The following is a 16,705-nucleotide window of genomic DNA, read 5'->3' on the forward strand; positions in this document are numbered from 1 at the left end:
ACATGAGGAGAGTTCAGGGAGGGAGAAAAAGGCATTAACAGAGTTACACCGGCAGGGTGTAGCTCTACTATGCAAAAAAACCACCTCACATATAAGCACGAACGTCACAGTTCACGACATGAGACCCGGTAGGTGGGGTGGGGGGGGTGGGGGTGGGGGGCTGGGACCACGGTTTTCTCAGCGGGAGCAGCCTGTGTGGCGCTCGAACAACTGAATCCACAGGTGGGAGGGAGGTCATGGGAAAGCACAGAGCACAGTGAGTGCCTCCATCTTGATGACCTCGATGCGGAGACCACAATCTGAAGGCGGTGGCGGGGGGGGGGGGGGGGGGGGGTTCACAGCATTTGCCTGCATTCCTTCCATCGTGGGGGTTTTTGCACGCAACTCCAAGGCTGCTTATGGCATCATATTGGATAACAGGACTTTGTTTGGGTCAGGCAGAGATAATTTTCCTCTCTGCCTTAAAGTCTGTATTGATCATTCAAATCCTCCAGTGAAGCCAATTCGGTGATTAAACATCTCCACACCGTCAGGTGACCCTCTCCGAGATGACATCCATTTTGCGCACTAACACCGGTAACGCAGCTAAGACATTGTCCAGCTTGCGATTCACCTCGAGTAACGTCCCAGTCTGTGAGGTCTCCGCCCGGACGGTGCCGTCCATGGTTGCGGGTCGCCCTCCAATCGCTCCCGTCATCCCAATTTTTCGGAAAACCAGATATCCTCCCACTCCAATCAGAAGAAATCCAGTGATCATCAGGCCAAATATCCACACATCTTCGACATCCTCAATGGACAGCTGAGAGAGACAGATGACCTTCCACTTCTTCCAGGAATCGAGCATATTTCCCGCTGCGTGTGTCCCGAGAGGACAAGCGCGAGCCCCCTCCTCCGTTCTCATCGTAGAAAAAATCTTATCAATCGCGTTGAATGACCAATTAATTAAATCCATTTCTGAAAAATAGTGATGTCCAGAGGAAATGCAGAGAAGCGCTCTGTAGGAGACGGGACAAAAAGAGCCTTGCGAAAAAGATAAGGGAGCAAAGCAGAAGCGACTGTGCCCTGTGAGTGCCAGAAGAAGAAAAAGGCTGTAGTAATGTAAGGCATTACAGGGAAAGAAAATGGTAATATTTACTCGGTACAATTGTCAGTAACGCGGTAATTACAACACATTTTTAAACCCAGAGTCAAGATGTGGGTTTCCTAAAAATTCAAATTGCGGGAAGCCTGAAAAAAGATACAGTATCCACATATATGATGTCATTTATGGACTCAGCGTTGCAGGCATTCTCTGAGCAGAGAGGACGCAGCGGTAACGGCTCAAATACTCCAGCTGCGTCCTCCGCGCGGCTGCTGTTATATTCACAAAATGGCTCCACCAAAAGAAAGTCATTCGTTTGCGATCGTTGATATCAGCCCATATTCTCTGGTACTTCATGTACTTTTCAGCTGAGTTCATCATCTGTGCCCGGGTGATTTCAACTCATTGCTGCTGGAGCGCAGTGCATATTCAGCTATTTTTTTTTGCGTTCGGTAGATCCCTTTGGCTGAGTAGTTAGAAAGTAGGCAATCTAGGAAACAGTTTTTCTGGAAGACGGAGAAAACATGCAGCATGCAGGAAGGTTAGAGAGAGAAAGGGCCGGAAATTATTGAAATTAAATCAAGAAAAAAAAACAAAGTGCTTGAAAAGAAAAAAGTAGGTAATTTATCCCCAATACACATTTTTACCAGTGAAAAGCAATAATATATAAGTATTTAATATTTATACATGTGATAGAATCAGATCACCCCAGAAGTCAGTCCCACATCCAGGGCCGTATCAAGGCATTTGGGGACCAAGGCAAATATAGGCTTGGAGCCCCCACCACCTCACTCCCTGCTCAGTTAATATAAGATGGCAGCGTGCTGAGAGTACAGATTGTTGTTGTTTTTATTTAATAAACAATCATTTTAAAGCACTGTTATTATATCTGACTGTTGTTAACAGCAACCCTAGCTCAGACACCACATCAACTTCCACTTATATGTCATGAGCTCACTGAGCGTCACATGACCAGATTCATATTGAAGTTGTTTGGGTGAAAGTAACTTAAAGTAATGCAAAAGTAGAGTAATGCCTTACATTTTTAAATCAGTAATATTGTAATATAATGAATTACTTTAAAATGAAGGTAACAAGTAATAAATAATGCATTACAGTTTTGAAGTAACTTGCCCAACACTGGTTACTGGTGCCAGTGACCCAGTTTGTATGAACACAAGTCCAATAATGACATTATTTAGAAAGTGTGTTAATGTTCTTTTACATGTTGTCATTCACCATACATGTACTTGTATATATGTACACGTATTCTCATGTTTACAAGATATTTTGGTACCTGAATCTGGGGTGACTGTTATTTCCCATATTTAAACATGCATGCACGTGTCTAAAAACACTATCTGTGCATATGCATTTGAGACAGTACTTTTAGATCTTGTTAGTTTCTCCTTTCTACTTCCTTCATAAAAAGAGTCTTTAATCAAGTGATTATTTGGTAGTATACCAGTTCAGATATAACCCCCAGATTCCCATTAGATGCATATTTGTTGCACATCATTTACGATGTGTAAAGTGCAGCTAATAGCAACTGTAAAACATGGAGTGTTGTGTTTTTGACGTGTAACAGTAATGTAGTGTTGCTCTGCTCTGAGATCCTCATCTGTGCCCCAGACAAGCTGGTTCCCAAAGTCAGAGACTCTCTTGGTCAGCTTGCTTCTCACACCAAACCTTCTGTCAGGAATCTTGGCGTGACCTTTGACCCAGCTCTCACCCTGGATCCTCATGTCAGTTCTCTTGTTGGCTCTTCCTTCTTCCATCTCAGGAACGTTGCTAAGCTGAGTCCCATTCTGTCCCGCTCTGAACTTGAGACAGTTCTCCACACCTTCATCTCCTCACGCTTAGACTACTGTAACTCTCTTTTCACGTGTCTGAGCAGAACCTCCCTCAGGATCCACTGATTTCCCTCTTTCCTGTTCACTCTCTCTGATTCACTCTCTCTCTTTCTTAACATTTTTACTTTTAAATCGCAATTGCTTATTCTTGCTCATTTTAAATATATTTTTAAACATTTTCGAAATGCTTTTTTATATTTTTACAATTTTTATATTGGAAGGTGGAATACGTGGGGAGAGCAGAATAAAGACAGAGGGGTTGAAGAAGGTCATCCAAAAGCCAGCTTGAACAAGTGAGTCTTCAGCTGCTTTTTAAAGGAGACCACTGAGTCCACTGATCTCAGGCTCAGGGGGAGAGAGGTCCAGAGTCTGGGGGCCACAGCAGCAGATGATCTGTCACCTTTGGTCTTTAGCCTGGTGCTGCACAACCAGTAGGCTTTGATCACTGGACCTCAGGGACCTGCTGGGGGTGTAGGGACTAAGAAGATCACCAATGTAAGATGGTGCTTGTCTATGTAAGGCCCTATAGACCAGAACCAGGATCTTGAAATGAACCCTGAAGTTGACTGGCAGCCAGTGAAGCTGGAGGAGAAGCGGGGTGATGTGGGTGTGTTTGGAGGACTTGGTCAGAAGCCGAGCACAGGCGTTCTGAACCACCTGTAGACGGTTCAGGGAGGTTCTGCTCAGACACGTGAAAAGAGAGTTACAGTAGTCTAAGCGTGAGGAGATGAAGGTGTGGAGAACTGTCTCAAGTTCAGAGCAGGACAGAATGGGACTCAGCTTAGCAACGTTCCTGAGATGGAAGAAGGAAGAGCCAACAAGAGAACTGACATGAGAATCCAGGGTGAGAGCTGGGTCAAAGGTCACGCCAAGATTCCTGACAGAGGGTTTGGTGTGGGAAGCAAGCTGACCAAGAGAGTCTCTGACTTTGGGAACCAGTTTGTCTGGGGCACAGATGAGGATCTCAGTCTTATCTTCATTCAGCTGAAGAAAGCTCCCACCATCCAGGTTTTGATAGAGTCTAAGCAGGTGTGTAACAGCTGCAGCTTAGACATCTCATGGGGCTTAAAGGAGATGTACAGTTGGATGTCATCTGCATAAAGATGGTAGGACATTCCTTTGAAGGAGCTCAGGATGTGCTGAAGAGGAAGCAGATAGAGGAGGAAGAGCAGATGCCCCAGCACAGAACCTTGTGGGACACCATGGGAAAGAGAGGCGGTGGAGGACCTAAACTTGGAGACGGCCACAGAAAAGGAGCGCTCAGAGAGATAAGAGGAGAACCACTCCAGAGTAGTTCCTGATAGGCCTACCCAGTCTCTCAGCCTCTCCAGTAGCAGGTGATGGTCAACAGTGTCAAAGGCTGCAGTCAGGTCCAGCAGGACCAGAAACGAACAGTGCCCTGCAGCACTGTGAGTCAGAAGGTCATTAGAGACCCTAAGAAGAGCTGTTTCTGTAGAATGAGCTCTACGAAAACCTGACTGGAAGTAGCCCCCCGGAGTAAGGGCCTTCCAAGAGACGTAGACGAATGCCTTCTCCAAATTCAAAAGACTCATGTAGATTTGTAGGGCAAACTCCCACGCACCCTCCAGGAACCCCTAAGGATATAGAGCTGGCCCGGTGTTCCACGACCAGGAGGAAAACCTCATAGCTTCTTCTGAATTAGAGGTTCAACAATCCGGACCCTCCTCTCCAGAACCTCTGAATGGACTTTACCAGGAAGGCTAACGCCCAGCACACACCAGCAGCGAAGCCTCGCAAAGTGGATCGCTGACGAAATTTGTGAGCTGTCCGCCCCCTCCTCTGTTCACATCAAGGAGCACTTCTGCTCACGCTTGTTTCCTCCCACCCCGTGCCTTGCTCTGTGTGTGTGTGTGTGTGTGTGTGTGTGTGCGCGTAACCAGTTTGCCCTGCTTGTTGACATCAGAAACTGCACTGATCCTGCTGCTCTGTATTTGTTTGTATTCACATTTATTAAATACATCTTTGATGTAAAAACCGCATTTAAAATTATGGAAACCCCAATGTTTCTCTGCACGAGTGTGTGTGTGAGTGTGTGTGTGTGTGTGAGTGTGTGTGTGTGTGTGTGTGTTCATTTTCATCTCTCTAGTCTGTTTAGATACACAAAACATATCATATTCATTAATTGCCGTGTTTTATTTTGAAATGTTTCATTTTTTTGGTAAAATTTACCGCCCTGCCTCTTCCGTTTTGGTTTGACTTCCTGCCAGAATTGACGCGGCTCACTCACGACTCACGAAAAAATTTGAGCTCACTCTGAAACGACGGCTGCACGGCACAAGCCTTCGTGGCGCTTCGCAGCTGATGTGAGCGAAAGCGTAGGTTAACAAGGGCGCACACTTTTAGAAGCGCTCGTCGTTCCACGGTGCTTTGCGTTGCATCGTTGCGCTTCCTCGTCTAGTGAGTTCCGGGCATTGGAAGTCCTAAACCTTGGTTGATTTCATATCTGGAAGGTGTTGATCTCGCTCTCTCACAAAACCACGTGTTTTTACATGTTAAATGACTGTAAGACACGGCAATCACCTGACCTAATCTTACTGAGCATGCACTCCACTTGCAGAGCATTGTAAAAATCTGCTCCAAAATTATTGGCGCCAAACAAAGAGACTTACAGTCTCTTTGGGAGGAGAGGGCGCGAAAAAAGGCTAAATGTATCCTTGGTCAGCCCCTCCATGCTCTGCACTCCGAGTTCTCTCTTATGCCCTCAGGACGTCGTTATTATGTACCTTCTCGAAAAACAAACCGCTTTGCAAACTCCTTTGTTCCATCAGCTATTGAACTGCTTAACTCTGAGCCGGGAAGGGTGGCGAAATAACAGCGAAGTATCATCGGCTTTAAGCATGTGCCATTTTTGGAGGGCTGCTGCTCATCCTCTACCCTTCATTTAGGATGTGTTCGGCATGTTGGTAGTGACACACATTGTGTGATTGTGTGATTGTATAAATGGATTGTTTGCTTGGTTGATTTTATGAGCGAGTTATTCTGTGTGGTAAGCTACAAATTAATTGCCCCATGGGGACCAATAAAGTTTTTTGATTCTGAAGACATTATTGAAAGGAAAATTCTCCAAGAACAATCAGGAACTGAAGACAGGTGCAGTAGAGGGATGAAACCCAGCGTCTGGTGATGTCTATGTGTTTCAGACTTCAGGCTGTGACTGACTGCAAAGGATTTGTAACCAAGTGTTAAAAAGTGAAAGTTTGATTCATGATTATTATTCTGTCCCATCACTGTTGGTCATGTATCAAGTGGAAGACACAAATGAAAACTGTTGTAATTCCTTCACCGTTCACCTGAATACAATATAGCGAGGGTGACGTTTCTCTCATTGTAAGTGTGCTAATGATATCATTTATATATTAATATTTAAACTCACCTCCCTCTGGGGTACTGAAATGGTGTAATGGAGAAGGAGGGCTCTCTCCTCTTTTGTTGATGGCTAGGATCCACAGCTCATATCGAGAGTAGAGAGGCAGACCAGTCACCTCCTTGGACGTCTCTGTGCTGTTAGCCAATATCATCCAGGTATTCCTGTTGTTGTCCTTCTGCTGTTCCATTCTGCCATTTTCCTCAAAGTCAGTATATTTGCCAAGAGACCTTCTCCCTCTTTCATTTTGAGAACCCAACCTTCTGATGTATATCTGACAGAGAGAAACAAGACATGTCTGTATTTTACAAGTTGTCCTGGGCATGGCTCTAGTCTGTTGATAGAATGGTTGTTACAAGACAAGAATCTAGAGCTAGGGTTAGGGTAAGTGCTCCTGATGCACTTAGAAGGGCCTGCATTTCTATTGTATCTTCCTAGGGTTCTACAACGCCTCAAGGCATTTTACAACACTCTAAAGCCCTTTTCAGACAGACATTCTGGAACATTTGTGGAAAATTCAATCCGGTTTTTAACCGGAACTGTGTTTTCAGACACACCACTTTTGTACCGGAACTTGTCTTTTCGGCTGCGTTCAGACAGCAGGGAAAAGTTCCAGATGTCTGGGGGGAGGGGGTGGGGAGGCTGTACCCGGATATTGCGTAAACAAAGTGCGGCGGGCGTACATGCGTCATTTCCCCAAACAAAGCTATTCAGTCCAACATGGCCGGCGAAGAGCTAGATTTCCTCTCACTGATCGGACTTATGTTAAGCGTAATCCTGCGCACACGAAAACGCATTAGAGACCTGGATGATGAAGCTCAATTGGTAATAAAGGAATCACGGGAGCGGTGTGAAACGCTCCGTCGCGCGTGTAGGAGACGGTACCGTAGGAGGCGAGCTGCCATGGTTCGCCGCATGCTTCAGGAGACCGCGACCCGGCGTATATGGAAACATTCACGACCAAGTGGCGAAGTTTTCTGGTCAAACGCGTTGAAAAACTTTGGAGATGAGGAGTGGTATCAACATTTTCGAATGTCTCGCAGGACCTTCAACTACCTGTTAAGCTTGGTTAGGCCTGTTTTGGCACGGAAAACTACAAACAGGCGCAGGCCTTACGAACCTTCCCTCAGGCTAGCCGTTGTTATCTGGTGGTATGCCACACCGAGCGAATACAGAACCATAAGCTGCCTGTTTGGTGTTGGTATATCCACTGTCTGTGTTTTTTTGCGAGAGGTGACAAGTGCTCTGAAGGACCGTTTGCTAGAACGTTTCATTTCATTACCAAAGCTGGACCAGCTACAGGTCACAATGGATGGATTTGCTGCACGCGGCTACCCAATGTGTGGTGGAGCTATAGATGGAAGCCACATTCCAATCATTGCTCCGAAGGACGATCCAGCTTCATATCGCAACAGAAAAGGATGGCATTCCATTGTTCTGCAGGCTGTTGTTGACCACCGTTTCTGGTAAGACTGGTTTTGTGAGAGCATGAATTTCTATGTTGTTGTCAAGAGCAAATTTACATTTTATGCATCCCTTTGTTGTTTGGGGCTGTTATGTTGCAGCACTAACGAAATGCTTTGTTCAGTTTCACAGATGTTTATGTTGGTTGGCCTGGTCGAACGCATGACGCCAGAGTACTCAGCAACTCTACCATCTTCATCAAAGCCGAACAACAAGATGGCTACCTGTTCCCCCGTGAGGTATGCCTTAACATCTAAATCTGCGCGCGCACACACACACACACCCCTACACCTCTAATCTTGGTTTTCTGTCCTTCTAGATGTCCAGAGACATCAATGGTGTAGAGGTTCCCGTTCATCTGATTGGGGATGCGGCATATCCACTGAAGAAGTGGCTGATGAAGGGGTTCACACAACACCATCGTCTGACGCCTGAACAAAGCACCTTCAACTATCGTTTAAGCTCTGCTCGGATGGTTGTTGAAAATGCATTTGGGCGGCTTAAGGGCCGCTGGAAGTGTCTGGCCAAGCGTTGTGATGTGGACATTCACATTATGCCGGACATTGTGATTGCTTGTTGCATTCTTCACAATGTCTGCGAGATCAACAAAGACAATTACCTTGCTGAATGGAATACTGATGCCACTGAACTACCTGAACCTAATGCGGAAGCTGTATATGCCCCTCCAGTTGGAGGGGCACAGCAAATTCGAGGGACAATCATGTCAGTACTTTAACTGCATTTCAAATTGATTGTGCTTCTTGTCCAAAACTGCGTTGTACATTTTGGGACTGTAACTATGTCAGCTTCCCCTAATTAAAAAGAAAACTTTTAACAGTGTTAACCATTCTTCACATAGATGAGAATGTATTCATAGTTTCACCCAAAAAGGTTTTTATTTGCCAAGCAAAAAAAGTAAAATAGACACTGCAAACAGAGGTATAAGTTGTGTTGTGCAAAATCTGTCACTTCAAGTAAAAGACATTTAATTAAAATGTGCAAAACTTGTCCAAAAAAATTAAACTCAATACCCCCCCCCCCCCAATTTAATCGAGACTAAAGGTTTGCCATGAAAGGCTTGTATAAAAAAAAACACAAAAAACAACTTATTTTAGTAGATTGTATAAATGGCAAAAGTTTAAATAAAGTGTAACAAATAAAAACTGAAAATTAATACTGAAATGAAACTGTCTACAGATGGAGAATGTGGGGTGCAGCAGTCTGCACTGATGGAGCTCTGCAGGTCAGAATGTTACATCAGCCAGTGAAGGTGGAGGGACAATGAACTACAAATTGTGGTAGTTTGGACCCGGCATCCATTCCTGCTGTGGCTGAGTCAACCTGTTAACAAGTTGACGCATCAAAGATGTTATATCCTGGAATGTAGCCGCTTCTTGTCGCCTGACCGCTAAGTATTCACGCATATATTGCTGTTCAAACTCCCTCTGCTCCTGCATTAATTCTCTGTCATGCTGATGGCTTCTCTCATCCATGCGTTCCAAAGCCTCGCTCCATTCTGTGTAGGAAGACTTGTCTCTCTTCCTCTTTCTTTGCCTTGGAGTGCTGGATGCCGCCTGCGATGGGGTGCTGCATGATGGCCCTATTGAAAAAGACAGACATTAGTGTCACATATATGCTGTAGTGTTTCAATGTATTTTGTGCAGTGGGGTGATTATCTGAATATGGTGCACTACAGGTTTACCACAAAGACAAACATTTAAACTCAACTCAGATATAGTAACAAAATACATGTTCAAAATGGGACACGTAATGTATGTCCTCCAGTTTTTGGTGAGTTTTCCAATAACTGTAACCCCCAATGTGCACGTAATTCAAACACGTCACCCAGCGCTTTTCTCATCACGTGCTCAGTTGGAGCAGTTTAGATACCAGAAGTTAAAAGCCTGCTGTTTAGGTCGCAGTTGTCTGCAATTAACGTTTTTATAGCTATAAGCTGTACATCTGCACACCCAGTCTTACAACAGCATCTGCTTGCTAACGTGAATATTTACCTGCTATGGAAGAGCAGTCACTGTCCGACGCGACTTGGGGCCTGTGGTTCTCGCTGCCGTCCGTTGCGTCTTCTTGGGCCCTCTCAAGGGAGCTGCAGCTGGCCTCAGAGCAGTCCTCTGGTCGGTTGGAAGCCGCCGCCATGCTTCCACACACCACAACAGGGTTTGTGGTTTTTTGAGCACCCCATATAGCTTCACATAAGTCGAAGTAGCCCCACTCCATCCGGTCGTTACCACTTCTCCTATTGTGGTCACATACCTCGTGGTATCGACGCTTTAAGGCCTTGAGCTTCGATATGGCCTGTTGTTTGCTCCGGTGCGTTCCCAGATCACGCAACTTCGTTATTAGGCGGTCGTAGGTGACAGAGTCTCGCGCTGTACCTTGAATACTTTTCATAATGACCATGTCTCCCCTCACCGTGAGTAGGTCTCGAATCTCTGAATCTGTCCAATTGGTCGACATGTTGGAGATGCTGTTCAGATGTTTGCCTTCTTTCCTCTGTGTGTTTGTGCTCAGGACTCGGGACATCACGTGGTATACCTTCCCGGTCACGTGACATATACGTTATCTAGGTGCGCACAGCGTCCCCCGGTCCCCTCCTCCCCCCTCCCCCTTGTCCGGAAATTTACCTCACGAGTCTGAAAGCAGCCACCCTGTCCGTAACAAGTCCGGACCTGTTACTAGGGGCTTCGTCCGGAGAAATTCCGGAGCACGTTATCCGGATGTTTGTATTCAGACAGAAAGGTCTTACGGACAGATTCCGGCAAATTTCCGTTTTTCATGGCCTGTCTGAAAGGGGCTTTAGTAATCCACTCATTCACACAAATGGCACGCCTCAGGGTGAATGGGCTATGCAGCCACAGCGACCCTGGGGCGTGCTGACAGAGGTGAAGCCTGCTGAACACAGGCACCACTGCTCTTTCCGACCATCTCCAGCATGAGAGGTGGGTGTATTGCACATAAACATCCTATGAAAGAAGTTTTGATGACATGATCTGCTCTGACCAGTACTTACACTGCCTTGTATATCATAGCCATTTCTCTGATTATTGCCACTTGGTATTATTATTTATCGTGCTTATATTTTTGGTTATCACTTGTTATTTTCTTCTGTTTTGCGCCAGGTACCACAGCAATTTCCTAATGCAATAAAACTCTTCAGATTCTGAAGGTTTCTGCTATTGGATTAATTCAATTCAATTTCAATTCAATTTACATATAAATCAGCAAATTAGGACAAGAATCATCTCAAAGCTGTTTTTTAAAAGTGTCCAGACTGTCAATGCTACGTAAGGATGAAAGAAGATCGTTCCAAAGTTGGGGTGCAACAGTCTGCTGTCTCGCTGCAGAGTTCTGGACCAACTGAAAGTGGTCAAGGGCTTTTTTGTTAAAACATGTGAAGAGCGTGTTACAGTAATCTGGACCGGAGGAGATAAAGGCATGGAGAACCATTTCAAGTTCATGTTTGATACCAAACTTCGCAGTTTGGAGATATTTTTTAAGAGATAAAAACGGTGTCGGGCCAATGTTTTTGAGTGTCCTTCAAGAGACATTGATTGGTCAAAAACACCCAAATTCCTCAAGTTTGTCTTGACGGCAGAGGATAAATGACCAAGTTTTAGAGTAATCAGGAGAACCATGCTCTCAGGGGCGATGATCGGACTTTTCAGAGTTTAACTGGAGGAAGTTTTCATCTAAAAAGAAAGGGAGGGACAACGACTTTTAAAAACACAATCTACTCCCCTGACAAAAACAGTTATCCAGTGCACCTCCTCCACCAATGCACACCAAATTTCCCCCGTGGGGGGCCTACTGAGCCTCTCTGCCCTGAGACCTATCAGCTGGTTAAGGTGGCCCGGGTCATGGTAACCATGTGAGCAGAGCTTAACTTCAAAGGCATTAATGGAACCATAGGCATCATTTTAACCAGGAACGCCAGGGACATGTCCCCGGCAAAATTTGTGATTGGCAGCTGTGTCCCCCCCACTTTCAAAAACGCCTGCTGATGAGGATTTTTGTTTTACCAGCTCAGATCTTATACCAGGGGTCGGCAACCTGTTCCCATCAAAGAGCCATTATTACCCGTTTCCCACGGTAATTTTGGACGGACTTTAATAAGCAGTGACTTAGTGAAGCAGGCAGGTCGCGCTAGAAATTTTAGTTTAAAAAGACGTCATAAATGTGTTCCCCCGTCATTTTTATTTATAAAATATGAAGTAAAAACTCACAATTTAATTTTCATTCATTTGTCATTAATATGTAGTCTACACCCGTGCGTTAAGTGGACCATCTTCCAGTAAAAGCAAAGCATCCAGCCCACCTCTCCAAATGCGTAAAATGTGCATCAGCCTCTAGTTAGGCGCGCCGCGTGCACCATCAGCTACGTCAGCCCAGGCAAGAGCAGAGCAACTAGAGACAGAATAGAGGATAATTGTGTCTGGATGTGGATGGAGATTACATTTTACATCAGCCTGATCATCATTTAAATAAACCATCACCTGTCTTTTAGTCCACGCTATCAGCATTATTTTAATTGGTGTGTGTGTGTGTGTGTGTGTGTGTGTTTTCCACTTCAAACACTGGTCTAACCAACCAGACCAGTGTGTCCAGTAACATATTAATGTTACAATTAAACAGTTTCACTTCATGTAGGCTAGGAACATTTCACCTGCTGTGGCCCGACTGCTTCTGCTCCACATAAACTTTGTGCGTGATCAAATGTCTCTACAGGAGCTTTCTGAGCTGCTATTCTGCCTCAGACTGGATGCGTCATGCGTCTCCATATTAGAGACGGGAACAAGCGCTGTTCAGCCAAAGTTTCATAATTTTATAAAAAGAACATTTTTCCAAGTGAAACATCCCTCAGAGAGACCGGGTTTCCAGACTGTTTCAGTGGGAGGAAATCATCGCATGCGCCGTGGTTCTGCACTGCGCTGGAACCCCATATCTTCAGCTCACTGTCCACCGTGGGCGCTCCGAGCCGCACTGAACACAGTGTCCAATATAAAGCTCTGATGTTCTGATGGGAATATTTTACCTCCGCGATGTGCGTAACGATTAAAATGTCAGCTCATCCATGCGCATCTATGTGGTCTGGGTAATTCTTTCAAACCAAGCAACATCCTTGAGTTCATCTGTCAAAATAAAAAGTCAAATGGAAATATCTGTAACCTGCCGTTTAACTGTTTTGCCTTCCTGTGAAGATTGTTGCAAAGAGAAACAATTAAACGTGATTAACCCCAGAGAACCAGAGCGCATGCGGGAAGATTCCTCCCACTGAAGCGAGTGTTTTCCAAACCCTGTCTCTCAGAGAGACTTGTCACTTAGAAAATGTTCCCTGATTATGAAACTTTGGCTGAATAGCGCTTGTTCCTGTCTCCAATGTGGCGACACATCCAGGAGCCGTCTGAGGAGAATCCCAGAATCTCACAACCTCTTCAGCTCATAAAGTGCCGATATGATTACGTACAAGCGTGACCGGTCAACCACCGCAGACCGGGTTGGACCTGTTCAGGTTTACGCAGACAATCTTTACATAGAATTAGCATACAGATATAAAATTAATGCAGTAAAATATAAAGCATTTTATTTAAATATCCGTTCATTATTCTACAAGCACAGAGAGCCGCATCAGATGGATGGAAGAGCCGCATGCAGCTCCAGAGCCGCGGATTGCCGACCCCTGTGCTAGCCTACTTTATTGTCCCCAGCAATTTTTAAACCCCACTCCAGTGTATGGTTATTGTCCCCAGCAATTCTGAAAACAAACTGACGCCCTTGAATGGAACACATACACGTGTACATAAAAATGGATAGAACACTGGTAGACATAGTAAGCATGTTGGTGGGGTCTAACTTTAGACATTTTAACTCAGTTTCTGGTCTACTTAAGTTCTTAAACAGCTTCAGCTATCATTTACAGCAATCAGCATTCAAACAGAATTTCTGCAAAGTACAATTTATCCAGTTAAATTGTTTTAAAGTAAATAGTTATTCAGGAAACAGTACCTGTGTTCTGTTAAAACTACTGGGCAGACTTTGTTTGAAAATCTCTGAAATACAGCTACTTGATCTAGTTTTACTACACACTAAATTTACCTTATATCCCAAAAGTCGACCTCGAACCCTCTGGGCTTCCTTCCATGTTATTTTGACTGTGCTGTTTTTCACAGTGGATGAGATTCCTGTCGGGGGCTCTTCTGGCTCTGAGTCAACAAAACCATAAAGGATACAAGGTGGAATGTCAGCAGGCATAGGCAAATATTAAAACATTTAACTAACACTGAGTAGAGGTAGACTAAGTGCACTCCTGTTGTAATCACATCCAATATTGTCAGACCACCATTAGGAAGCACATCACAGCTCTTTCAGAGGGTAAGCAAAAAAGCAAAGTTTCTGAACAAAAAGTCTGAAATGCCTGCCACATAGTGGGTACCATCCATCATTCATTTTGTATTATTTCATTAGGAACACAGTAGACACACTATTCAATCACATTTGAACCAAAGGCAAACATGTATTGTGTGCTTTGAAAATATTTTTATTTAAAGTAATTAAAAGCATGGCAGCATTTTAATTAATCAGAGGATACAAAATCCAGAACTGATGTGTTGTATTGTGGTCAGTACAATTCTTGGCAGGAGTTTCTAGCTGAACAGGTCTTGACATGACATGAGATGCTCAGAAGCATCTCTCCCCTGAGCCAGAGATCAGTGGACTCAGTGGTCTCCTTTAAAACAGCTGAAAACTCAGCTGTTCAGGCTGGCTTTTATGGACAGAAACGAGTCTCAAAAGATCTGTGTATGTGTGCATCTAGATGTGTGTGTGTGTGTGTGTGTGTGTGTGTGTGTGTGTGTGTGTGTGTGTGTGTGTGTGTGTGTGTGTGTGTGTGTGTGTGTGTGTGTAGCAGAGTTAGACCCAGCGGGGAGTAACTCTATTATACAAAAAAACTCCTTCAACATGTAAGCACAAACAGCACAGATACAACAACAGAGTCCGATGGGGAGACAGGGATGGGCGGGAACCTGGAGCCTCCAACGGGAGCTGCCACTCACGGCGCATCGACCAGCTGCAGACCAACAGGTGGGAGGGAGAGATCATGGGGAAGAACAGAGAGCAGTGAGTCCTTCAGCTCGTTGACCTCGGTGGAGACCTCAATCTGAAGGCGGGGGTGGGTGGATAGAGATTCACAGCATTTGTCTACATTCCTTCCAGCGTGGGGGTTTGCATGCAGCTCCAAGGCTGCTTGTGGCGTCAGATTCGATAACAGAAGCTTTGTTTGGGTCAGACGGAGATAATTTTTTCTCTCTGCCTTAAAGTCTGTATTGATCATTCAAAGTCCTCCAGTGAAGCCAATTCAGTGATTAAACATCTCCACACCGTCCGGTGACCCTCTCCGAGATGTTATCAATCCTGCGCGCTAACACCGGTAACGCAGCTAAGACATTGTCCAGCTTGCGATTCACCTCGAGCAACGTCCCAGTCTGTGAGGTATCCACCCGGACTGTGCCGTCCATGGTTGCGGGTCGCCTTCCAATCACTCCCGTCATCCCGGATTTTCGGAAAGCCAGATATCCTCCCACTCCAATCAGAAGAAATCCAACGATCATCAGGCCAAATATCCACATGTCTTCGACGTCCTCAATGGACAGCTGAGAGAGACAGATGATGTTCCATTTTTCCAGGAATCGAACACATATCCCGCTGCATGTGTCCCTTGAGGGCAAGCGTGAGCCCCCTCCTCCGTTCTCATTGTTGAAAAAATCTTATCAATCGCGTTGAATGACCAGCTAATTAAGTCCATGTTGCAAATGAAAGGTGGTTGCAGAGGAAATGCAGAGAAGCGCTCTGTAGGCAGAAGGGACAAGAAGAGCCTTGGGAAAACACAGATAAGGGAGAAAAAGGCAGAAGCGTCTGCTCCCTGTGAATCTAGATCTGTGTGTGTATCTAGATGTGTGTGTGTGTGTGTGTGTGTGTGTGCGTGTGTGTGTGTGTGTATCTAGATGTGTGTGTGTGTGTGTGTGTGTGTGTGTGTGTGTGTGTGTGTGTGTGTGTGTATCTAGATTTGTGTGTGTATCTAGATGTGTGTGTGTGTGTGTGTGTGTATCTAGATGTGTGTGTGTATCTAGATGTGTGTGTGTGTGTGTGTGTGTGCGTGTGTGTGTGTGTGTATCTAGATGTGTGTGTGTGTGTGTGTGTGTGTGTATCTAGATGTGTGTGTGTGTGTGTGTGTGTGTGTGTGTGTGTATCTAGATTTGTGTGTGTATCTAGATGTGTGTGTGTGTGTGTGTGTGTGTGTATCTAGATTTGTGTGTGTATCTAGATGTGTGTGTGTGTATCTAAATTTACCATACCAATTTATTTATAAAGCACCATTTCAAAATAGCATGGCAACTAACCAAAGTGCTGTACATAAAAATGCCAAATGCTTGAACAAATCAACAAAACACAATGAAAGCATGAAAATCAGATAAGATACATAGAAACATAGCATAAATAATCAAGGATAAAAATTCCTACTAAAAAAAGTAGAATAAGAGAACAGTTAACAGCACTATCAAAAATAAAAATGATGCAACAAATGATAAAAACCATTTGAAATGGCACAAATAAAACCAAAAAAGCTACAGTACAAAATGGTGTGAGGTGTTAAAAGTGAGCTACTGAGTGTGTAAAGATATTAACTGTGTGTTGTGTCCCTTAGAGTCGGAGCATGGCAACCTTCGACCTGCATGCGTTTGTGGCGGCTCCTTCACGCCGGCTTCTGGAGAGTTGCCGCAAAGCCGATCTGCAGCAGGTTGCCGCCCATTTCAGTCTCCCCCTTCCGAAGCAGCTCACCAAGGCGGCTCTACGACTTCTGGTGGTGGAATATTTGGAAACACAGGGACTCCTCCCTTCGCCATCCACTCC

General features: G+C 44.9%; 1 protein-coding gene across 7 annotated transcripts in view; it reads right to left on the bottom strand.

Moving 5' to 3' along the window:
• Window positions 1-16,705, bottom strand: part of LOC107390570 (neural cell adhesion molecule L1.1) — a 350,852-nt gene that overhangs the window by 94,674 nt on the left and 239,473 nt on the right. For all 7 annotated transcript variants that reach the window (XM_070555506.1, XM_070555509.1, XM_070555505.1 and 4 more), the window contains 2 exons: window positions 13,895-14,001; window positions 6,329-6,593 (listed from right to left, as the gene is read on the bottom strand). In XM_070555506.1, coding sequence (XP_070411607.1) covers window positions 6,329-6,593; window positions 13,895-14,001 — 372 coding nt within the window. The remainder of the gene's footprint in view (window positions 1-6,328; window positions 6,594-13,894; window positions 14,002-16,705) is intronic.

This window comes from Nothobranchius furzeri, chromosome 10 (genome assembly GCF_043380555.1).
Source record: "Nothobranchius furzeri strain GRZ-AD chromosome 10, NfurGRZ-RIMD1, whole genome shotgun sequence".
NCBI classification, from domain to species: Eukaryota; Metazoa; Chordata; class Actinopteri; order Cyprinodontiformes; family Nothobranchiidae; genus Nothobranchius; species Nothobranchius furzeri.